Below are 24,760 nucleotides of genomic sequence, written 5' to 3' on the forward strand. Positions count from 1 at the left end.
GAATTACTGACACCGCTTAATCAATCTTCTTAATCCAATTCCTTCACGAGAGAGGAGAAGCAAGGGCAGAGATGCAGGCCGGAGGACTCGCTATGAAGAGAAATGTATTACAATATTCGCATGTGCTTTATTTACGTTAGAAAAAAAAGGAAAAGGGACGCCACGCCATAAGGCATTTAGCAACTTCAAATTTTAATAAGTCATCTGTTAAATTATGTCATAGTCCTGTTACGCAGCGGAGCATTGCGCCTCATGTCTCTCTACGGTCAGCTTTACATCTCTGTTTTCATAAGTCCACAAAAATCCTCTGTGTACACTGCCTCATCAAATACTGCTTTATTGCTTTCGGCTGTAAGAATGCAAATGGTAGATCACTTTCAAAAGCAACAAACAAATACAGTACAACAATGACGGGTTGCCAGTCATGTACAGCTTGCAACAGGAAAAAAATAGAAAGGAATTTTAAAAAGTGGTACTTTATTTGGACAATGTATATTCCTAGAAAATTCTTTGAGGTTTTATATTTTTACTGTAACTTTTGTGCTTTTTAAATTTGTACTCAAGGTCCCTGGGTGGAATTTTAATTTGAAGACCATTCTGAATAACCATATCTGGCATCGTCCAACTGACAATAAAAAAAAAAAAACACTTTCTAATTTTGTGAGATTCATAGAAATTTGTTTGTTCGAATTGCCCCTTTTTTATGTTGAAATAAATAATGATCTCTGTAAAAATTATTTACATGTCTATACAGGGTGTGCGGTTTAGGCGGGCGCAGTGGTCGTCTCTCCGGCTGTCCCTTCTTGCACCTTGTTTTTGAGCAGCAGGAACGTGAGCACAGGATCCAGGTACTCCATGACGGTTTCCTTCACTCCCTTCTCCAGCAAGTACCCTTCGGTCTCGATCTCCGTGTTCTCCTTCCCTGCCACTGCTTCCATGGCGGTCTGCAGGAAGCGCAAGCTCACCAGTACGGAGCCCTTAGGCAGGGAAAGAAACGGAAGAAGGAATGAGAGGCTGGCAATGTAAATATCAACACAACCTGCTGCAATAAGGGACTTTGTTTCTTATTTACCAATGCACAGAAAGCCAAAGGTCAATGGCAAATTTTTAAAAAAACTCATGGAAACACCAGACACTAGTTTGAAATTAGCAGGAGTCAACTTAAAATTTTTCCAAGTTTACCTGTAGGAGGAAGATGGACAACACTCCAGCTCCAATGGTGTTCATCAAACCCATGTAGTAGTTGACCAGTGCCTCTCTGCAGCCTCTAAGGTAGATGTTGAGCTCCTCGGTTTGGTAGTCGTAGTTGTAGTGAGCTGAGTTGTTGGTCAGGCGATACTGGATGCACGGTCGCGGAGAGCTGGGGTTGCAGCAGCTGAACGGGACTCCATCCACCAGGTAGCGTCCGTCTACGTTGCTCTTGATGCGGCTACGGAAAGACGTAAGACACTACTGTCTCAGAAAGAGTTCTCTATGGATACGTCTTCATGGTGAGCTCTTTTGGTCGCATCTACTTACTTTTTCACTTCCGTGGAGCTGAAGTCAAGGTAGCGGTTGCTGATCCACTGGATCTCAAACCAGTCCCTGAAGTCATTGTTTCCGCAGCACTGGAACTCCATCTGCAAGCGGTCGATGTTTTGCTTCTGGAAGCAACGGCCCGGGGTGTCCGTGTCCTTGTAGAAGCGGATGCCGTTCCTCAGGCCGGCTTTCAGGGAAGACTCCAAGCTGCCCTTCATGGCATAGCTCATGATGATGGCCAGCAGCATGAGGACAGTGAAGAAGCATGAGACAGCGAAGTAGGGCTTCAGGAAGTTCTTCCAGCGAGGGAATCGACCGGCGTCCAAGGCGTCCTGACAGATCTTTGAGGCAAAGTAGTTGATGCCCAAAGACGCCAGACCAACAATCATGAGGGTGTTGGGCACGATATGTATATCTGTGTTAGCCATTACCTGAAAGTTGGACATGCAAAATGCTGAAAATGTGAATTCAATAAGTTAGGTTTCTTTGATTGTGAACTCTATGTCATAAATTTATGTGCACTTATTAATAAAAAACTATGTGAAAATATGCTACCGGTTCCATGTATCCACAAAGTGATGATGCATTACAATATGTACCCAGTGCCTACAACTTTATTGTCTCATTTTTAAACTTTATTTTATTTTGGCACCAGTTTAATCTGTTTGATATGTTTTTCTTATTACGTGTTGTTTTTAACCTTTTTATATAAGTACTTTGAGTTATTTCTGGTCAAAAGATGCTGTATACATAAAGTTGCCTCGCCTTGCTTTCCCCTGGTATAATGTTGACAAGAAAAAGATAAGAGTTTTTCTTTCCAGTGGCAGACCTTCTCATCAATGATCGAAGCATTCACAAATCACAAATGGCCAAACTTTTCATGCCAAAATTACTCAGATCCATTTGATGAAATTTCAAACACTGAACTGTTCGATTGAGGCAGTTCATTTCTGATTTACTGAAGTCATATTCAATTGAAACAATGCAAACTATTTCCACTGTTCTTTTTTTTTAATTATCTGTACACATAATTTTTCTCTCTTTTTTTAAAGCTTTTTTAAAACATTGAAGTGAGATCATAACTATTGTATTGTGACCTTAAACTCACTCATGTGCTCTGCACCAGAAGGGCTTTCCTAGAGAAACATCAGTTTACCACTGGGTGGTGCTACGAAAAGCAGTAGGGATTTCTGCTCTTAAATGAGTGAAGAATATTTAAACTCCCTAAAGCTTACAAAAGCTTTCTTTTGTGTTTTCTAGAAAAATTTTTGAAGATGTGAAATAAAAATCCATTTTTGGTTTCAGCGCAGCCTTGTGAGCTTTGAGGAGGTCTCCAAAGACAACATGGACTTAAATGTGCTTGCTCACAATAACTGTAGTTACTAAACATGAGTGGAAGAATAATAACTCAGTTTAAAATGTACATCTGTATTAAAAAAATGTAAACTACATCTATCTGTTTTATATTAAAGGTGATAAGATACTTTATTTCCTGCTGAAACCGATTAAAACACAAGATTTTGACCCACTATCAACAGCTTGATACTACCACCACCAAATTCGACTGCATTGTGTAGTCTTCTTATGTTTTAGAGTCTCACCTTGATTTTTCCAAACATTCTTTATGCCATCGTGGCCAAACAGCTCAATCTTTGTCCCATCAGACCACAAAACTTACCAGAACATCCAAACGACCAATAGTTCTTGTAACATAGTCGACATTTTCTTTCTTTACTTTGCAATTCAGTGCAAAGTACTATGTAAAAGTACATGTTCTAGTTGATTCAAGATTTTTTTTTTAAATAAGATCAAATAAAAGCACAGATTTATTTAAGGAAAAGGTGACAGCCTTCAGAATAAGGGATTAGTTTGACCGAGAGCCTGATTTAAGAAATGATTAATCAGGATCCAAAGTGGGTCAAAGGTCTGTAAACCTTTGCTGATTCAGAGTTAATGATGTTTTGTGTTATATTGACCAATTTGTCAAATTACAAATATATTCCCAAAGTCCATGCTGATGTTTGAAAATGTTTTGATACTTTGCATCAGCAATAGTATCCTAAAACTTGCAACAAAAAAATAAAATGTCCAAAACACTTGTTATTTTTGCATCATACCAGAAGTTATAGCTGTGATTTCATAGATTAAATTTCTAATATGGACAAACATAAGCTGCATAATAGTTCTGTATTTCATATCAATAACTCTTTCAAAAAAGCTATAAATTAAATGTTATGATTTCAGCTAGTAATAATGCTAAACATTACATAATAAAAAGATACCCAGAATTTCACAGACATCACAGCAAATACCTCTGCTCTCCTGCGCAGCTCCGTTTTCAGGAGGCACCCCAGGGTAAAGGTCGTGGCCCCGGCAACCGTGGCACACCAGGACAGGAGCCACAGTCCCTGTGCCAGCTTCACCCGTTTTTGAAAGGGGAACTTCATCTTCATGACCACCATGGTTGCAGCGCGAGGTTCGGGGGGACCCGAGTCTCACCGGGGGAGAAGGGGAAGGAGAGCGACGAGCCAACGAGAGACGATGCTGTGCTTTGTCTGCGAGGCAAGAGGAGAGTTTAGAGTCAAGAGACCCCAAAAGTCTCAGGGTGAAGATGACTGCTGAATTTCAATAAGACTGAAAGAGGACAACTGAGCTGCACAAAAGATGCTGAAAATTTTAGAAAACCCCTCTCCAGATCCTGGGAGATTAAAAACTATTTTTTATTCCGACATCTCCAGTGGTGTCACCTCAAATAAACAAATGTGTATGCCCCAAAGTTCACCTTATTGGTCTCCACAAAACGTTGTGAAAAAGTCCAGTTCTCCGCTGACTGCCGGACGCCTTCCTGTGTGCCACGCAGTGGATTTGGCACACTGGATTTGGCAAACCTGGATGGTGGGAGCGTCTTACTGCTAATGCCTACCTATCCTATTAAACTGGTCTGTGGATCCAGGCCAGTGTCTGCTCAGCACACGTTACTCACACAGTGGGACGAGAATGACGAGCCTTATCGAATCTGACAGGAAGATATTGTCACTGAAGTCATTGTCCGTGAAAACACTCAAGCTTAGGGACAGATTTTGAAATATCTTTATTCTATAAATCTAAATAAATATGAGGCTACTAGAAATAGATCAGAAATGTCAAATATATAGATTAATTTTGCACTGACCAATTTATATGACTTTTCTTTCCCTTTCAGTATTTTCAACTACTGCATTGAAAGTTTGAGGGACAATAAATTACTTGTATAGTACTTGACAACTTTTACAAAGATGAAATGTTTCTGCTGCCTTAACCAGGGGAATGTGAAGTAGCAGAGTATTAGAAATGATTATCTTCTAATGCTAATGAGGAGTTAAGAGAGACAAATATAACTCTCAGCACAGAATTAAGAGGCTCATAACATTCCCTATACAGAATACCTATTACTCTGATGTTAAATGTAAATATAGAAAAAATGAAAACGTTTTGGAAACAGAAACAACTTTTTGTTGTTACCCAAACCATAAAGAAATAAAACAAATGCATGAAGTACATACGGAGTCTAACTTATTTGCTTTATTAAATGGAATATGGACGTACCTATATGAGTTGTGATCGGGTGTTTTGACAAGCTAATCTAGTATTGTCACAGTTTACAGTTCAAGAATGTATAATGAGGTCATATAAAGACAAAATACTATGCATACATACAAGCATACATATACATGTACATGCAAACAAGATGGTGTCTACAATTTCGTACGGCATAGAGAACACAAAAATTTAGAAAGCCATCCCTAAACATTTTCATTTCCCGACAAAATATTCTGCAACAAATTAGCCGGTGGTTGAATTCAAGCTGCACCGCGGTGGTTCAGTGTTTACACCGTTTTATCTCACTCCAGTAACTGTTAGCCATGTCAAATCCATTAATCACTACATTATTTAAAAGACAACTCTAGATGCTGGGTAAAAATCTTTGTCGCTACACCGTCATAAATATCATTGGTATGTTTATGAAAGAAGAGGGAAAAGAATCTGCTTTATAGCTGGGATTGTGATCAGTTCAGCAGCGTGTTAGTGACAAAGGGAGTGGACTGCTTGTCATGAAACACAATGAAAAGAAAATTAGATACAATTAGAAGTTAACTGGCAAGGTGCCTACTAATTTACAGTTTATTATAAAACATAAATACATTAGCAAGCATTCGAAACTCAATCTTCAGCAGCGTTTTTGTTTTGTTTTGTTTTTTTACAGTGAACAGTCAGAGCTGAGTTCGCTCCCCTTTCAGAACCTCCTCTGGAATCCCCCCGGTCCAACCGTGCATCTCAAACCTGGCCGGCTCTCTTCCTTCACCCGACGTCGGGTCGCATATGAAGTGATTGAGCAGCTGTTCCGCTGACTGCAGGTTGGCTAGGATGCCGTCTTCCTCGGGCGCTCTGCTCTTTATCAGCCTCCTGATGACCGTGTCCCTATCACCGCTCATTCGCCAGTGATGAATGATCTGATTATCGAGATCCTCGACGGCTTCGTCAGCTGAATGGTGAAGGCTCTGCGCGGCCTCCGTTCCTCTGAGCTCTTCGTCGTGGCGTGTCAGAGGTATTTCTTCTAGGCTCGCAGACCGGATAAGGATGGTAGACTTAACATTTGGACTTGTGGTGATCCTGTAACTCTCCTCCTTACGCATGCCCTCAGACAGATTCTTGAAGCCGGAAGGTAAAGTGTTGGTGTGGGACGATGGGACAAACTCGTTGTGAATGGTGAACTGAAGATGTGGTATCTGCAGAGGGCGCGGAGAGTGTCTTCTCACTAGGTCCTCACTTCCTGACTCGCTGTCTTTGTCCATGTCTGCTTCTTCTGGCCTCCATGCCTGGCCTCTGTTTGATCCCGTCAGTAAGAGGCGTGGGGTCTCCTCTCCCACCTCGGACCAGTCAGATTCCTCCTCCTCTGGAACCGACCCCAAAGCCTGCTCCGGTGCAGAGTTTGCTTCTTTCCCATAGTTATGGCTGTCCATGAACTGAGCCGGTGGGGGAGCGATTGGAGGAGTCATCTGCGGGAGTGCATCACCAGAAAGAGAGCGTGGGTTGACTTCACGCGGCCCAGCTGTTGCCTAAAGTGAACAGAGGTTGAAACTTAATCAGTTATAGTGCCTTGCTAAAGTAATTACACTACTTTGACCTTCTCACAAATTGTTACTTAATAATCACAATCTCCAGTGTTTTGCTGTGATTGAGAATATTATATGGTGTTTACCTATTGAGGGTTAAAAAAGACAAAATTAAACAAATATATACATTGTTAAATAAGTAATTAAATACCATACCACTCTATACCATGAAATAAATAAAGGTTTGAATGAATTAATTAATTTGATGGATAGCTTATATGTTAAATATGGAAAAAACAAATATCATTAAAATGCAAATATATATATATATAATGTCCATATAATTATTTCACGGTTCCTGTTCCTGCAGTTTCACCCTGAAATAATCTAATCTGTCAAAATTGCACATCAAAGTCTAGAGGTGAGGATAAGGGCATGGCTAACATTCATCTGTTGATTGGTTATTACAAGTGTCTATAAGTAAGGTACTGTTTCCTTCCACTCCACAAATATGCATTACTTTGTATTGTTTTGGATACTTCGCAATGTGCCGTTATGACTTAAGAAAATATAAAGACTGAAATCAATCATAATACATTAATATTTTATTGTATTCTGCCCAATTTTAGTAAATGTATGTCTGCCTTAAATGTAATGATAAAGGTAAGCCTCTCACGTTTATTTCTTCCATGGTGCTGGCATACTGAGCGTCACTCAGTTGCTCGGTCAATTCTGAGATGCGGAGATTCAACCTTTCTCGCTCTCCTTCCATATTCTGAAGCTGGTGGGGAAACACAGATCTTCAGTAAGTAAGATAACTAGCTCACAGTACAGCGCCCCCAAAACATTTAGGAATATGTTAACTGAGGGAGAGTTGCTGCCTCACCACTGAGTGAAGCTTTAACTCTAGAAGACTATTGGTCTGTTGTGTGGAGGAACAATCATCATGGAGCCTTAAGGAAAGAGACAGAAGCAGAGTAAAGAACATATACTGTATGTGCAACATGTTACCATGCAAGTACAGTCACCACTTTATCAGTTAAACCTTTCCAGTCAGTAATGTGTTTTACAATTGTGGCAATTATCTGTATCAGTCATTCAAAAAAAGGTGTCTAAAACAGTCCTTAGAGATTTGAATCCATTTTGGGAAAATAACATTATATCGATATGGACTTGCCGTCAGTCCATGACTCTATTCTATTGTACAATTTACAATGTGCTTTTGTAAATTGCATCCTTGTTTCGTGTTTTGTGGGAGACAGAACAGGAAACAACAGGAAACAGGCTATAGCATGGTTTTCCATTGCTATAGCCCATCTGCTTCACAGTATTCTGCATAGCTTTGGATGGATTACTGGTTATTTAGTCTGCTTTTGGCTTTCTGTCATCTCGAACCATTCTCCTCTGATGAACATGTTTTTATTCTGGAGGCACCTGTTAAACCTGCCCATGAGGTTGCTGAGCTCCATGCGAGTCCTCTGAAGTTCAGTTTCCAGGATCTTCTGGCTACTGATGAACTCTTCTCCCAAACACTCCATCCTCACTGCTGTCTTCAGTAAACTTTGCTGCAGACCTTCATTTTGGTTTTGCAGTATCCTAGACAAACAAAAAGTAAAAAAAAAAAAAAAAAAACTTAAATAAGTTACTACCATCACTTTATCTATAACTTTTTCAGTTAGCAAAACCCTGAAGCAGCGATCTCAAACTCCATTCGTTAACGGCCACTGTCCTGAAACTTTCAGGTCTCTCTGCTTCATCACACCTGGCTCCAATATTAGCTAATTAGCATAGCTCAGTATAGCTTGACTGCATGCTAGTGAGGAAGTTTTGCCAATTAATTCAAGTCTGCAAGACAAGAAACACGTCTAAAAGTTGCTGGACTCTGTCCCTTGAGGAATGCAGGTTGAGACCATTGCCCTAAAGGAAAACATTGAACTTACATGATCCTGCCAAAGTCATGCGTTTTTTCCTGTATGGGAAAAGAAAGAAATATGTTGGTGAGATAAAAAAAAAACATTCAAATGGAAGCACTGCTGTACTGCTAAAGTTTAAACGCTAAAGAGGTTTAAAAAGGACATAAGAATAAAAACCATTAGTTTGGATGCTGAATTGATTTCCATTACTTTTGTGCTTAGTGTCTAATCTATTGTTCTGCCGCAAATAATCTATTTTCCACCATGACGTGCATGCACTTGCCAGAATCAATAGGAAAACAAATGAGACAAATATTGTTACATAACTTATGATTATTTTTTTGTGACTCTTCCCTAAAAGTGAACAAACTCTAAAGATAGATTGCATGCAGAAGTTTAAACTTGAAAAGTAAGACCATACTTTAACATGGAATGGCCTGGAGAAACTTGTCCGTTCTTCATCCAAACCAGAGGGATTATTTGTGTCGCTGGGGGAATCAGTGCTGACCAGACATTCTGGCTTTCTGTGTGAAGGTGAACTAATAGCAGAATACTCCTTTAAATTAGGATGATGATCATCAGGAGTGTTGTGTTCAAGATCACTGTTAAGGCTCAGATCTGCCGGAGATTCAAGGTGATGGTCATGATGAAGATTTGTTTCAACATGATGACGTTGAACATCTGGATTGTGATGGTCTCTATGTTGATGACCTGGGGTATGGTAGCTTTTATGGTGAGGACTTGGACTGTGACAGTCATCTTCATGATGGCTAGCTGGACTATAATGAGCTTCATGAACACTGCCTGGACTGTGGTGGACTGTCTGTTCATGGCCTGGACTGCTGTGACTTTCATAATGATGGTGAGAATGGTGGGGATCTTCATGATTGTCACCTACGTGTTGCACTTCATGAGCATGGCTTGGGCTGTGGTGGTCTCCATGATGATGGCTTTGATTGTGGTCATCTGCCTGAAGATAGCATGGAGTGTCCTGATCCCCAAAATCTGGATGGTCTGGATTGTGGTGTACTTTATGATGATGCCCTGGACTGTGGTCATGTCCATGATTATGACCTGGAGTGTTCTGGTCTCCATAATTACGATGGTCTAGATTATGCTGGTCCCCATGATTCTGGCCTTCACTGTGATGAACCCTGTGATGATGGCTTGGACTGTGATGGTCTTCATGTTCATGGTGGACTGGACCATGGTGGTCTGCATGATGCTGGCCTGAACTTGGGTAGTCTCTATGATGGTGGTCTGGACTGTGGTGGATTTTATGATGAGAATGATGACCTGGAGTGTGGCTGTGGTCAGGACTGTGAGGGTGTTTAGGGTGATGATGATGGTCTGGACTATGGTGAGCTCCATGATGATGGTGGTCTGAATTGTGGAGGCCTGTGTCATGGTGATGTCCTGGACTGTCGTCTTGATGATGATGATGATGGCTTGGACTGTGGTAATCTTGGTGATGATGATGGCTTGGACTGTGATGGCCACCATGATGAAGGTGACCCAGATTACGATGGTTAACATGAGGATGACGGCCTGGACTGTGGTGGTCACCATGATGATGGTGATCCAGATTGTAGTGGTCAACATCATGGTCACGGTGGGCTGGACTGTGGTGCTCTGTGTCATGATGGTGGCCAGGACTGTGGTGATCTTCATGATGATGGTGGCCTGGACTGTGGTGTTCTTCATGATGATGGTGGCCTGGATTGTGGTCATCTCCATGGTGATGGCGTTCTGCATCTTGATGATGGCCTGGACTGTGGTGTTCTTCATGATGATGGTGGCCTGGATTGTGGTCATCTCCATGGTGATGGCGTTCTGCATCTTGATGATGGCCTGGACTGTGGTGATCTTCATGATGATGGTGGCCTGGACTGTGGTGATCTTCATGATGATGGTGGCCTGGATTGTGGTGATCTTCATGATGACGGTGGCCTGGATTGTGGTGATCTTCATGATGATGGTGGCCTGGATTGTGGTCATCTCCATGGTGATGGCGTTCTGCATCTTGATGATGGCCTGGATTGTGGTGATCTTCATGATGATGGTGGCCTGGACTGTGGTGATCTTCATGATGATGGTGGCCTGGACTGTGGTGATCTTCATGATGATGGTGGCCTGGACTGTGGTGATCTTCATGATGATGGTGGCCTGGACTGTGGTGATCTTCATGATGATGGTGGCCTGGATTGTGGTGATCTTCATGATGATGGTGGCCTGGATTGTGGTCATCTCCATGGTGGTGGCGTTCTGCATCTTGATGATGGCCTGGACTGTGGTGACCTCCATGATGATGATGGCCTGCACTATGGAGATTTCCATGATGATGGTGACCTGCACTGTGGTGGTCGCCATGGTGATGGTGACCTGGATTGTGGTGGTCGTCATGGTGATGGTGACCTGGATTGTGGTGGTCGTCATGGTGATGGTGACCTGGATTGTGGTGGTCGTCATGGCGATGGTCGCCATGATGATGGTCGCCATGATGATGGTGACCTGGGCTATTGTGGTTGCCATGATGATGGTGACCTGTACCATGGTGGTCCCCATGATGATGATGACGATGCCCAGGACTTTGGTGCCTTCCATGGTGATGATGGCCTGGATTGTGGTGGTCTCCATGATGATGCCGATTAGCTTCTTTATGGGAGTCCACATGGTAGTGCTGGTGGGTTTCATAGGGATGAGGCCTATCCTTGTGCTCACTATGGTGATGTGGACGTGTTGGACTGTGAGGATCTCCAATGTCACTGGTTGAACTGTGACTGTCTATGCAGATGAGGAGTGGTAGGCCGTGAGCTTGAATGGCTGTGATAGCGATGATTTGAACTATGATGATCTTCATGATGATGAGTTGGGCTACAATTATCTTCATGATTTTTGTCTCCAGACTGATGGCAATGTGGTGCATTGTGGTGTCTATGGTGATGGTGATGACTAGTAGTATGGCCATATCTTTCATGTTGGTGATGACCTGGACTGTTGCAATCTTCATTGTTATGGTGATTGGAACGATGGCGGTGGTAGTGCTTTCGAGAAGGCAATCGAGATTGATGCTCACGAGCTGGAGATCTTGAGCGACAGCTTCTACGTCTGTGCTTTGGATGACCAGATGGACTGTCAGAGCAGACACCGGGATGATGGGAAGCTTTAGAGTGAGACAGACGAGAAGACTTAGAATGCTTGCTAGTACGGGAGTGTCTGCTTGAGCTAATTGAGTCTGCACTTGCAGCACGACTTCTCTGCTGTCTGGGTTTGTCAGTGCTACTGTCTGTCTCCCTGGATCTGGTGGAGACCTGTCCTGGGCTCCAGGGTCTTTGAGCATCTGTGACCCCAAGAGAGGTAAGTCTCATTGGGCTGAGCACTTGCCGTGTAATCTCGTTAAGGAAGGCAGAAAACTGCATTTTTTCTTTCATTAAATTCTTCTTAGCTTCACTTTTGCTCCTCTCCAGCTCATCTCCTTCATTGCTTCCATTTCCTCCTTTATTTTTGGGTGCTTTGAGATCCTCCATTGATTTTGCCTTGCGGAAGCTTCCATCATTTCCTAAACCTCTTGTACTTGTTTGCTGATTTTTGAATCCTGCTCTAGTAGGACAGTTGCGGGAAGATTTCTCAATGCCTTTTTTCTGCTTGACAGATATCCTGTGCTGACTTCCTCTTTTAATTATTAAAGGGGCAGTGTCATCATCTTCTTCTTCTTCTTCTTCTTCAAAGTACCGATGTTTTGTAGAAATGTCAGTGAAAGACTGGGAATGCTGAGGCTTCCTGTGAGTGTATGTATCTGAAGAGTCACTGGTGTTTCCAGTAGAAAGACTAGAGGTGGAAGAAGATGTTGTTGAAGAGGAGGAAAACGAAGAAGAGGAGAAGGAGGAAGGTGATGATGAGGAAGAGGATGAAGAGGAAGAGGATGTTGATGAGGAAGACGATGAAGATGAGGAGTCAAAGGAGGTTTCTGAAACAGAAAAATTACGATGCTTTTGCCTATGATGACCATGGTGAGGGTGTGAAGAATGACTCTTCTCATGTTCCCCGTGATTTTGGTTGTGTGGAGGATGATCGCCGCTGTCCACTGTTGACGGGGTGCTGTTGAAAAAAACATTTTATAGTTAGAATATCTGAATCACAGTAATAAGAGATTAACTTTGCCTCTAAATTTCTAACATAAAATGAGAAAAAAACGAATTACACTTTAGCATTCATATCTCATGAAGGTGTTTTTTGGGCATATTTCATGTCATAACACATAATTGCAAAGTGGAAGGAAAAACATGGTTTTCGAAAGTTTTTACTCCTGGTAATCAGAAAAAAATGTGTTTCTATGTCAATACTTTGTAGAACCACCTTTAACTGGAGCTGCAGTAGGAAATCTTTTGTGGTATTTCTATACCACCGCTGCACAGTTGGAGTCTGCAAATTTTGTCGATTCCTCTTTGCAAAATCCCACAAACTCAGTTAGATTTGATGGAAAGTATCTCTTAACAGCAGTTTTTAAGTCTTGCCACAAAGTCTCAATTTAATTTAAATCTCAACTTTTGATTCTAGTTTGAATAACATAATCTAAACCTCTCTAATGTAGATCTGCCTGTACGGATCCTTGACCTACTAGAATCTGTGCCAGTCTCATTTCTTTTGCAGTCTCTAACAAATTTTGTTTAATTAGCTCTATCCACTGTCTATTCTGACCAGTTTCCCTATGCCTGATGAAGAAAAGCATTCTCACACCACTGGTTTTTGGACAGTTCTCAGTTAAATTCATCTTACCACCATCAGCTCTGATTGGTTTCCTGTTCTTCCTCAAAAGAAGCATCCTTGCAGCATGAGATGCTCCCATCTCTGTTTCATTTTGGACATACTGTTTTTGGACCTAACTTGTTTTGAAATTGACACAAACAATTGACCACCTTGCTGAATTCCTTGTTCCTTATGAACTTGTCAGAGAACAGCTGCATATAGTGAGGTTGAACTACACATAAATGAACTATTTTTGCAATTTAGGTGACTTCTGAAGGAACTTTTATTCTTCTTGGATTGTCTTGATGGGTGTCAGTTTAAAAGGGGCTCAATCCAGATGCATGCCGTAATTTGTTAGTATATATAAAAAAAATTTCTTCTTTTTTTCACTATGCACTACTACTATATCTCTAAATGTGACATAAAATGCAATAAAGTTTATAGTTGTAATGTGACAAACATGAAAAAGTTGGTAACACTTTATTTGACGGGGTGTTCATAAGACTGACTGTCTACTATCATAAATGTGAAATTTTTATGAACATGAATAAGGTCCCTATGAATGTTAATGACTGTTGTCATGAAGTGTCATTTGGTAAATAATGTCACTTTTAATGCAATGTTGCTTTAAAAGTAGCATTAAAAATAAATGAAAACCTTGTTCTAAAGTGTCATTATTTACCAAATAATGTTAAGTTTGTACGTTTAACAGACCTTTAATTCTACTTTCAAAGCAACTTTGCATTAAAAGTGACATAATTTATCGAATGACACTTCATGACAACAGTCATAAACATTCGTAGGGACTCATTCCTGTTCATAAAAGGCGTCATGCCACATTTATGACAGTGTCATGAGCACCCCTTCAAATAAAGTTTTACCAAAAAGTTCAAGTGATATGAAGATTTTTGCAAGGCGCTGAGAGCAGTCTGAAGCAGGGAGAAGTAGCCACAGACTTACTCTTGACTGGTGTTGTCATCGGACCGGTGATGGTAGTGATGGTGGTGATGGACTTGGTGGTGGCGATGCTGCATCACTTGTTTAGCCTTTCTGTGCTTCAGTTCTTTTTCTTGATGGTCAGACATTTGAGACCCCTTGCATTGGTCTAAAATATTTCCTCATCCAGCGAGGCAGCAGCTGAGGACTGAAATAAAACATTCAATCAGTTTAAATTATACTGTTTTCATGTGTTTTTTTTTAACTCAAAGAATTATAATGAAATTGTGCATTTAATATTTTATATGAATGTAATAATTAATGTAAGCTTGATATACAATGAAACACCATGACATGAAGCATAACCAATACTTGCTTTGTAAGAAAGCAATGATGAAATGTTATATATATTTTTTAAAAATACAACAGAATACTGCAATAAATGTTTAAATTGATAAACAGTCTAAAAGATAAGTTACTGTACAATCAGTATCTGTACTTACGTTGAGAGCAGGGGTGTTTACACTTATGTTCCCTCTGTGATGCCCCCTCTTAACTGCACAAGCACAAGCAAAACCCATCCTGACATATCAATATATATCTCTGTGCCAACCAATGACAGAAGGGCTTTGATCTGAGCTGGACTCCACTAAAAACAGTACAGCGTGTGACTGCTTTTGCAGGAATCAATAAAAGAAAGTATGAATGAGTACAACATATAAACAGCAATATAAATTATGACCATAAGCTATTCATACAGATGTGTTTAGGTTTATTGACACGTCATCAATCAAATTTTAAGATGAGACGATGGTGATATGATAAATAGAAAAGCCGTTTTAGTTCACAAGAAAGAAACAGGACAAATGAACCAGGTCCAGAGGGAAAAGCCATTTCCACCTGCTGGTTTGCAGTTCAGTTATTACATCATTCAACTAAATGAAGAAATATCTGCAAGCAATATTGTTTTTTGGAAAGCTGGGTTTAATTTCACCAGCCACACTTGTAGAATCAAGAAATCTTTTACATAAAACCTGCCAACATAAAGTAGGCAACAACAAAAAAAAAAAAAAAAATCTCTTCTTAGATGCACCAATCTAAGAAGAAAATAAAGAACAGATTAGAAATGCTGTTGACATCTATTATTCTGTTAAGGGTTAGCAATTTCTGTAGTTTTTACACTTCAATAAAGTCTCCACAAATGGACAAAGTGTGGAACAGTGACCCACCTTCACAGTTGTCTCCAAGAGCGGATCTGACGGTTCATCCAGGAGGTCACACAAGACCCTGGAACAACATCTAAAACTCTGCAGGTCTCATTTTTCTCGTTTAAGGTCAACATTCATGATTCAACAAAAGGAAAGCTTTAGGCGAGCAGTGGAATCGATGATCAAGTTTTAAGGCCATGATCAAAAAAATCTGTCTCACATTACCAAAAAAACATTGTGATGATCCCCAAGTTTTTGGGAAAAATATTCTGTCAACTTACACGACAGAAGAGAACATCTGGGAAGATGTAGATCTTGTTACACAGAATAAAAAAATAAAGCAAAACAAACATACTAATAATCAAACATGGTGAGGGTAGTGTGATGATCTGGATCTGCCTTGTCATTTCCTGACATGAACATCGAGACGTATTGATGGAACCAGGAGTTGTAACGGGTAAAATCTTGAAGAAGAGGCTTCAGCTTGCCCAGGGGTGGGCAACTCCAGGCCTCGAGGGCCGGCCTCCTGCAACTTTTAGATGTATCTCTACTTCCACACACCTGAGTCAAATAATGAGGTCATTAGCAGAACTCTGGAGAACCTGACTGCACTTAGGAGGTGATTCAGCTGTTGGATTCAAGTGTGTTGGACCAGAGAGACCTCCAAGAGTTGCAGGACACCGGCCCTCGAGGACCAGGATTGCCCACCCCTGAGCTAGCCGCTAGCGGTTGCTAACCTAAAGGTCAAAGACAGCAGAACAATAAATTGAAGCATGCCATACAGATCAACTTTCAGTGGTTAAAAAAAAAGATGGTTTTAGATTGGTCTATTCAAAGTCTAAACTTAAATCAATTTAAGATGCTGAGTATTGACCTCAAACAGTGTTTCCTTCTGCTAAATCTTCCAGTGTGCCTGGATTAAAACAGTTCTGCTGAGAAATATTTTTTAAAAATTATTTGAGGAAGCAAAGTGTGTTTTATAGACAATTTTCTAATAAATTCTTGAATGTGACACATATTACCCTAATTCTCTATCTATGTCCTCGTGTGTGTACCTTTGTTCACGCCGTATAGCAACAGAAGAAATAAACAGCGTTAAACTGTTTCGTTATTGAGTTTGCCCTAATTTTATGACACAAAATGTTCCCTCCGTTGTCTGTACATATCAAATACTGTTTGTTACAGCAAACAGGAAGAGATGGTAAGTAAGAAAGCAGAAAAAAAAAATTAATGTAGTACCTTTTAAAGAGTTTTGTATTATAACTGATGTAAAGTCAGATTTCTTTTTACAAAACATAATTAAATATGCTATTTTTACACTGTTACTCTTGAAGTTTCTATTTTCTATACTTATAATATATTAGAATATATTTCTTCTTTGCTTTAATGCTCAAGGATTAGTCTAAGTTCATCCTTGTATTAATTTGTGTTGAAGCTATCATATAAATAAATACACTCTGTAACAGACGTGCAAATAACAACGGCATGTTGACAACAAAGTCAAATTATTGATAAGTATGTCCCTATTATGTCAATGCAATGGACAAGCTAATAACTCAGTTACCGAGAGCCGCATTGAACTCCAATAATGTGACAAAGGGCGCTGCACTTCACACGTTTGAATAAATCCAGTTTGCTACTTATGTTTATCTATACATATAGATATAAATAGAATAAAAATAGAGGACATTTGAACCAACCTAAATAAATTGTCAAATTTAACAAACTTAAAACATTAACTTAATTCAGTTACTTGTTACCAGTATAATTTGTATCAAATATTCTCTTTTTTTCAGTTTATATAGATGTAAACAAAAATAAAAATGTATTTTGACGATAACAAAGGCCGAGTCAAGACCTTTGTTTTAATTCCAATTTATATACAGTGTTTTACTAAAACTTATCATTCTGTTTTAGACCTTTGCATATTTTGTAAAGTTACACCTGGACGTCAATGTCTTTTTAATTTTATCTAACGTCTAAACATTTTATTGATGCTCTGGGTGTTTGTTTACAGATGAACCTCTGCTGCCTTCTCCAGTTTTTTCTTTAACAGATTTTCTTGAATTCAGCTCAGTCCATCTTCCCTGTAGACAAGCATCCCCACAGCATGTCGCTGCCACCACCATGTCTCGTGATGAGGTTGGTACGTTCAGGGTGATGTTTACATATAAAACCATGAATATTTTCCTTTCATGATATATGCTACTTTAGCATAAGAACCCAATGAAACGGACAAAATGCGCAAAAGAAATTCTAGGGGTGTGAGTACGTTTTCAAGGCGCTGTATGTATGAAATAGCCAGTAGCTTTCTCTGCATCAATTCAGCTGTGACTCAAATCCTCTAACAATCAATGCAGCGAACCTGTGATGCGTCACCAACACGATGGAAAGTTGGGAGAGTCAGATAACAGTCATGTGCAAACACAATGTGTGTTGGAAGGTATTTATGAACACAAACATCTGCAAAGCGATTAGTTTGGTGGCTGAGGTGAGACGCAAGAAGTTGCACATATAAATGTGGACCAAGGGAATTGGGTTTGTTTAAGAAACTTAAATAATACACCTTATTAATGATTAAGAAAGGGAATTGCCATATTAAATAAATTAAAACTTGGTACTGCTAAATTTCCACAGACGTACATGAAAACATTTGTGAACAAAATGTGAAAAGTAATTTGTAACGGTGTCTAATTTTTCATGTATTACTTTTAAATGTAAAATACAGTACAGTTAACCAAAATTTCTCTAAATGATATTTTTGATTTCAGTATGTGAAAGGACAGTTCTGAGCGTTTTAAGAATTTTGTACAGAATTTAGAGCGAAATGGGAATATTTCTCAGTTAGAAGCCATAAAGAAGCATTTCATGCAATTAAAACTATTTTTTCTGTTTGTTTTATGTTACGCAACCTAGTTATGTTTTTTGTTTTCCAGGTAAATTATACAGAATAAATGGCACATAATTTCTGTAAAACTATTTTATAGTCTCATTTTCTATGACAAAAACCTAAAATTTTAGTATTTGTCCACTTTCTTTTTTTTTTTACTTAATCAAGGGAAATGAAGAACAATCGAGGGGTATAAACACCAAAAATCTACAGATTTAATGCAGCTGCCAAATGTTTTCATACCCATTTAACTTTTTAAAATCACATTTAGACATGTCGAAACCACCAACTTCAGTGTATTGTGAAATTATGAGAGAAGCCAACAGAAATTAAAGAAATACAACAAAAGACTTACAGCTGCAAAGAAGCAAAAAAGTGGTTCTCTAAGCTACTGACTCATGTTTGCGTTACTCTATCATTTGTTAAAGTGTGGGTCTGTAACAACACATTAAAGCTTTTGAAAGGCAGAATATTTAGTAATAAATCATTGTTTCCTCCTGCTTACCACGGAAAGTAGAAAAATAAACATTTTAAAACAATCTTTAAACGTGTTCCGTCATGCTACAATCCCTGCAGCTTTAATGAAAAAAAAAAAAAACATCTCTAAATGTAATTTTGGCAGCAGCATTAATAGATGAGAGCAGAACAGAACGACCATTATGTGGAATCTTATCGACTTCCGCGCTTCCCCTCCTGTGTTGGCATCAATATGCTGCTTACAGGCAGGAACTTTGCATAATCTGTAGTCACAATGGCACGACAATGTGCCGGACATATTTCCACACCAGCGCGTAACGAAGGTGATAGATGCAGTAATGGACTTCTAAAAGCAGAGCCAGAAGAAAATCAAAAGATTCAGCAGTAAAACGTGTCATTTTAGGGGGATTCCAATTTAATGGACACTCAAAAAAAAAAAAAAAAAAAAAACAACAACCAGGAAAATATACATACAGTGTGAATGTCAAATCTGAAAGCAAAGCACTCAATTTGCAGAGGAAATGCAGATCATTATAGTCGTAGGAACGTAGGATGTGTCGGGTAAGTTTGACTCCGGGTCCCATGGCGACAGAGTCAACCAGTTTGTAATGCAGACAGTTGAAGTTTCTTCAACATTAGCAATGCTTCCACATAAAATCTAAACAGAAATGAACTTACACAGATCACAGGGAAATGTTAGCTGAATAAAGTATTGCCCCTCGTCACCAAAAACAACAACAACATTTGGATAAATTATGTAACTGCGTCTAGCCCCAGGGTCGCCTTTATAAGTTCTGCGTCTCACCTGGATCAACAGAACCGGCCGAACGGTGGGAGAACTGCTTCTTTACAGTCTGAGGAACGTCCTCTTAGGAGTTGGGTAAAGAGCTCCCTCTGGTGGGCAGTTTGTGCATCAGTTTCTTTTCAGGCCAAACAACAAATCGCTGCTGCTCCTCAGTTTTTCCCCACACGGATGTTGGGGTTAAGAAGAGGATCTAGGTTTGGGTCTGAGCCGGCCGAGGCGCGTCCGAGTTTCGCCATGATGATGATCAGCGTGAAGAATCCCAGGACTCCCACCAAAAGGAGCATGAAGACACGCTGCTTCCAGGACAGAGCTGTCTTCTTTCCACCGGTACGATTTCTGGAAAGAATGCATGAAATAAGACAAAACTGGAGCAAACAAAACCCTCATTCGTTGTATTCTCTAGTCTCACAGCGCCACAACGGAGTTTCGAAGGACTGACTTTAAAATTCGTGCGAACCAGCTGAGCGCCGGTCGCCGCCGGTACTTGTCGTCGTCAAAGTCGATCTGCGTGACAGAGCCGTGAACGTCCCGCGTGTCGTAGACCTTTCTCGGCGAGGACGCTGACGAACGACAACATGCATGTGTTAGTAAGTCACAGAAGCTGGAACCAAAAGGCTTTCTGGGGATCTACCTGTGTGTATTGTGATAGTGTCACTGGTGGAAGCAGCAGGAAAGTTGACCACAGAATGCTCCGGCATATTTGGATCCCCATTTTTATGAAGTCCGCCAACATTTTCTTGTGTCGGAGGTGAGGCAGCAGGCGGGCTGAGGCTAGTGTTATAGGAGTGACTGGAATAAACGCCACTTTTTTCTTGTCCTGTGAGAAAAAAAAAATACAATTTGACTCATAAATCACAAAGGCAGAACTTTGCAAAAGTATTCAAATTTTGTCAGATTACAACTACAAACTGAAATGTTTTTTTATTTTTATTTTATGTAACAAACCAACACAAAGTAAGGTGTGATACACAATTTAAAAAAATCTTAAATTGGAGAAGAATATAGTGAATTTCCATTGAGTTCCCCTGAGTCTACAGCAGTGTTTCCCAACCCTGGTCCTCAAGGCACACTGTCCTACATGTTTTAGAGGTTTCCCTGCTTTAATGTGCCTGATTCAACTGATTGTAGTTCAACAAACGCCTGTTAATCAGTCATTAATTGAAATCAGCTGGACTGAAGCAAGGAAATACCTAAAACATGCAGGGCAGTGTGGCTTGAGGACCAGGGTAGGGAAACACTGGTCTATAGCACCTCGACCTGTGAATATAACGCTATAAAGTCTACTGGGTTATTTATCTGCCAGTTTTGAACATCTGGACACTACATTAGGATAGAGAGCATCTGTGAACATAAATTTCCAACTCCTGAAGATTGTTAAATAGAGTTAGGTCTGGTCTTTGACTGGGCCATCCCTAAGTCATTCCACCGTAGCGCTGGATGAATGTTTAGAGTATTTACACTGATGGGAGGCAAACTCACTCTAAAGATTTTTTGAAGCCTCATTGTGACAACTATGTGATGAAGTTCAAGGGGAAGGAATGATTTTCTGATGCTTTGTGTGTCCGAACAATTGACTCACCATCAAATGTTGACCAGTCTGTGTAGTCAGAAACATCGGCTGTTGTTTCTTCAAGAACCCCAACGGGCTCTTCAATCTGCCAGGGGACAGAGTTTTATTATCACACATAATGCAGAGAGAGGAAGAAAGAGAGACAGAAGGAAAGAAAGAAAGCAAAAAATGAGACAAAGAAAAAAAGAAAAGGAAAGAAAACAAGAAAGAAAAAAGCAAAAAAAATGAGAACACATGAAAACAAAAGAAAACAACAAAGAAGAATGAAAAAGAAGAAAACAGCACAGGAAGAAAACAAGAAAGAAAGAGAAAACACAGAAAACAAGAAGGAAAGAAACATCAACAGGTCGTTACCAATGGCAACCCTAAACCAGCTCGAGCCCAGTTCACAGATGAGAGCTGCTCTCTCAGCACATCAGCCACTGGGCTGGCCAGATTAGAGGGTGGGAACACTGGGCCCTGACAGGAGGGGCACTGGTACCCCGCTGGGGCCGTGTGGAGCGGCAGCCGAGACGCCAAGTTATTCAGACACGCCCAGTGGAAAACATCTACGGGTCGACAAAAAGACAAGCGGGGTTGATATTTTCCTCTCGCCAAACTCACCCGCTTCTGCTGTTCTGGGTTTATAAAGATCCAACGGCACAAAAAGAGCTCATCTCACCATAGCAGATCAGTCTGACTGTGTCGTGTGTGGTCAGCAGATTATTGCACAGAGCACAGTTTGGGTTGTAATCGCTGTCCTGAAGCCACTGCAGATAAGACTGGACGATGCACTGAGGAGCAGCAGAACAGGTTGTCAATGCAAACGTTAAATAAACAAACATAACTAGACTGAGACGAGACGCTCTTCACCCCCCAACATTTACCTTGTTGTGGTTGGAAACAAGGCAATGTTCACACACGTTCACACGATGCTCGAAGCAGAACAGGTTGGTCACCTTCCTCTTCGGACACTTGCACAGACCCATAGCCGCATGCGCTGCGTTGGGGAAAAATAAACAATGCGGATCCGCTACTGCTTTGTTGCTGGACAACCAAAAAGAAAAAAAAAAAATGGATTTTTGTCAATAACAGCTCAGAAATATCCGAGCGGATCAAACATGGAATAGGGAATTGATTCTGGAATTTAAAAAAAAGATTTCCCCAATACTTTATTTTTCTTTTGTATGCTTATTCAGGCCTATATGGAATATAAATAGGTTTTCTACACATTTTCAGAATCATTAGGAATAGAGCCAGGCAATAAAACAAGTCCAATAATTTATGGAGAAAAGTCAATAAAAGTTATAAAGGCAAGTTTCATAAAATTGCCCTTCAAAAAATATCATCAGAATGAAAATTATCGAGCCTGAATTAATTTATCATATGATAGGCTGCTTATTGCAGCAAGTTTAATCTGAGAAGAGATTACAACAATATGTGGAATGAATTTTTAATCAAAGAAATCCTGCAGTTCTTAAATAAATTGTCTTTAATTCTGTAAAAAAAAAACAAAAAACTTAGTTATTGTTTTCTATAAGTTAGTATTAAAATGCAGCAGATTTTAAAAACTACATTTTTAAATTGAAACCATGTCTTAGTTCAATACAGATATATTTATTGAAATAATGTTTTCCTGTCCATAGCACATAGCTCTATGTAGGAGCCCCATTCATAACCATAATAAAATAAATTATAAAGATCGAAACATCTACCTAAATAGGAGCTGTGTCTCGTCTTCCCCATTTTGAAGAGTTTCAAGGAGAAACTGGCCTTTATTAAAGCTAATTGTGCTTCAGTTACAATTCAATTGCTGTAAAGAAATTGTTAGGGGTGCAAACAGATATTGCGAATAATGAGGTAGAATATGCCACAGCAATAAAATAGATAGATGTAGATTTATGGTAACGTTAACAAAGCCCCATTAGTGAATGTGAACTATTCCTCTGAAACAATGCAGCTGTGAAAACCTGACCAGCAAGAGTTTCTTGCTTACAAGTGGAAATTGTATTTTTTATGACACCTACATCACAGTGAAAGAGATGTAATGATCCAACATAACTGTTTTTTATGTCAAACCTTCCCAAAATTAAATTTCTAGAGTTTTCAATCCTATTTAAAGTAACATTAATGTTCTAATGAAAATTCTTATTTAATTCAGACAAGTCAGTGGAAAGGCTTTTAAAACGGAGCCTGCAAAACCACAAACTGTAAGAAAGTGGAAGGATGGATGTACCATTTAGAAAATGGGACAGTTTTAATGTTTATTACCCAAAGTTCAAAGGTTTCTCAGGTGAAGAAAAACCTACATTTAATAAACTACAATTTAATATTTTTGCAGCTGATTGTAATCCCTAATGTGTCGTTTTCTTGTTTATATACGCCCTAATCATGCTTTAAACGTGACAAGCTGAAGATGTTGGATGTTAAAAAAAAAGAATATTAATAAGAGCACCCAAAACACATCTTACTTCCAGCCCATGTTACCAATAGTTACAAACACCACGCAGTAATGCTACATGTTGACCAAAGTTCAACCTCACCACCCGCTATAACAAACTCTTTAAGACTTTTTAAATAAACTAACCGTTTAAAAAGCATATTTACATATTAGTACCACATCTTTTCAGCAAAAACAAAAACATCTTCCGGCAGCTTCACTCCCACATTTACGACTCTCACATTGGTTAGCTGCTAGCTCAGCGAGCTAATCCAGCTAGCTGCAGGAGCTAACGAAGTAACAAAGTAAAAACTCACCTTGTTAGCTGTCACGCTGACATTAAAGAAGAGTCGTTTGTTTCAAGTGCTGCTACAAAGCTGTCATTTAAGGTGTCTCCCTAAATTCCCAATGAAAGTTGCTACAGTGGATGTCATCATAAACCTGAGCTGTCTGCTTCCTCTATGTGTTTATGTGCCACGTCTCTTCCGGACTTCTACTTCCTGCTCGTGGGTTTTCATTGGTGGCCTCACCAACACATGCTGCCCCCTACCGAGCGGAGAGAGTCATTTAATGTTTCTTAGAAATAGTAAAGTTCGTGATTAAAGTCACACTCCCATATATAACAATTTGTCAAGTTTATATTTATTTCTGTGGTAATTTAGATGGTTTACCTGCACAGCAATATAAATCCAACCAATCACATTTTCTTGTAGCCTAGCTACTTCTATTGATTGGTATTTAATACTTCAGGTTGGCAGGTAAAATAATGGAAACTATGGGATTTTGCTGGTTAGAAAGAAAGACAATATTTAGTCCCAGATTTTTATGTCGAAGTAAATAATAACTGAGGTATCAAAAAATAGTTTGGTTTTTGATCTTAAGTCTTTTTGTAGTTGTTTCTTTTTCAAAAAATGTTTTCTCTGTTTTGAAAGTTGTTTTTTTTTTTTTTTAAATGTTGACGTAAGCCAATTACATGTCAGCTGTTACACTGAAGATAAAAATGTTAACCTTTCATCTCTTAGCCACCCATAAAAATGTTATCTTTTAAACAGATAATCAATAATGGTTTGCTATGGGTCTGTGTGCATAAGCTTGCAAAATTTTGCAGAGTTTTTCTCAAAAGTCTAAAAAAAGAAATTCTAAAAATGTGCTTTTATTTATTAATGGTTTACAGAAAAAAAATGA

At 39.6% G+C, this 24,760-nt stretch overlaps 4 protein-coding genes across 5 annotated transcripts; all 4 read right to left on the reverse strand.

The window, feature by feature from the left end:
• Positions 1-172: 172 nt before the first annotated feature.
• On the reverse strand, positions 173-4,392 carry rom1a (retinal outer segment membrane protein 1a). The gene is made up of 5 exons (XM_032575649.1): positions 4,301-4,392; positions 3,831-4,073; positions 1,519-1,949; positions 1,183-1,429; positions 173-977 (listed from the first exon to the last, which is right to left on the reverse strand). The coding sequence occupies exons 2-5, from the start codon at positions 3,978-3,980 to the stop codon at positions 765-767; spliced, it is 1,041 nt and encodes a 346-aa protein (XP_032431540.1). The 5' UTR covers positions 3,981-4,073; positions 4,301-4,392; the 3' UTR covers positions 173-764.
• A 669-nt stretch (positions 4,393-5,061) lies between these two features.
• LOC116728981 (uncharacterized) lies at positions 5,062-8,666 on the reverse strand. Its single transcript, XM_032577350.1, has 5 exons — positions 8,552-8,666; positions 8,046-8,207; positions 7,498-7,564; positions 7,288-7,392; positions 5,062-6,614 (listed from the first exon to the last, which is right to left on the reverse strand). The coding sequence occupies exons 1-5, from the start codon at positions 8,626-8,628 to the stop codon at positions 5,769-5,771; spliced, it is 1,257 nt and encodes a 418-aa protein (XP_032433241.1). The 5' UTR covers positions 8,629-8,666; the 3' UTR covers positions 5,062-5,768.
• Positions 8,667-9,631: 965 nt separating this feature from the next.
• On the reverse strand, positions 9,632-15,992 carry LOC116728826 (cell wall protein RBR3-like). The gene is made up of 5 exons (XM_032577143.1): positions 14,710-15,992; positions 14,231-14,414; positions 11,836-12,622; positions 11,403-11,687; positions 9,632-11,308 (listed from the first exon to the last, which is right to left on the reverse strand). The coding sequence occupies exons 2-5, from the start codon at positions 14,353-14,355 to the stop codon at positions 9,632-9,634; spliced, it is 2,874 nt and encodes a 957-aa protein (XP_032433034.1). The 5' UTR covers positions 14,356-14,414; positions 14,710-15,992.
• Positions 15,993-18,429: 2,437 nt separating this feature from the next.
• zfpl1 (zinc finger protein-like 1) lies at positions 18,430-24,072 on the reverse strand. 2 transcript variants are annotated; one of them, XM_032577104.1, is made up of 8 exons: positions 23,893-24,072; positions 22,023-22,182; positions 21,818-21,929; positions 21,511-21,704; positions 21,166-21,241; positions 20,218-20,403; positions 20,026-20,146; positions 18,430-19,922 (listed from the first exon to the last, which is right to left on the reverse strand). In XM_032577104.1, the coding sequence occupies exons 2-8, from the start codon at positions 22,122-22,124 to the stop codon at positions 19,736-19,738; spliced, it is 978 nt and encodes a 325-aa protein (XP_032432995.1). In that variant the 5' UTR covers positions 22,125-22,182; positions 23,893-24,072; the 3' UTR covers positions 18,430-19,735. The 2 variants fall into 2 exon arrangements, with proteins under 2 accessions (XP_032432995.1, XP_032432996.1); XM_032577105.1 differs by having other exon boundaries at positions 22,023-22,135; positions 23,893-24,071.
• Positions 24,073-24,760: the final 688 nt, after the last annotated feature.

Source organism: Xiphophorus hellerii, chromosome 11 (assembly GCF_003331165.1).
Source record: "Xiphophorus hellerii strain 12219 chromosome 11, Xiphophorus_hellerii-4.1, whole genome shotgun sequence".
NCBI classification, from domain to species: Eukaryota; Metazoa; Chordata; class Actinopteri; order Cyprinodontiformes; family Poeciliidae; genus Xiphophorus; species Xiphophorus hellerii.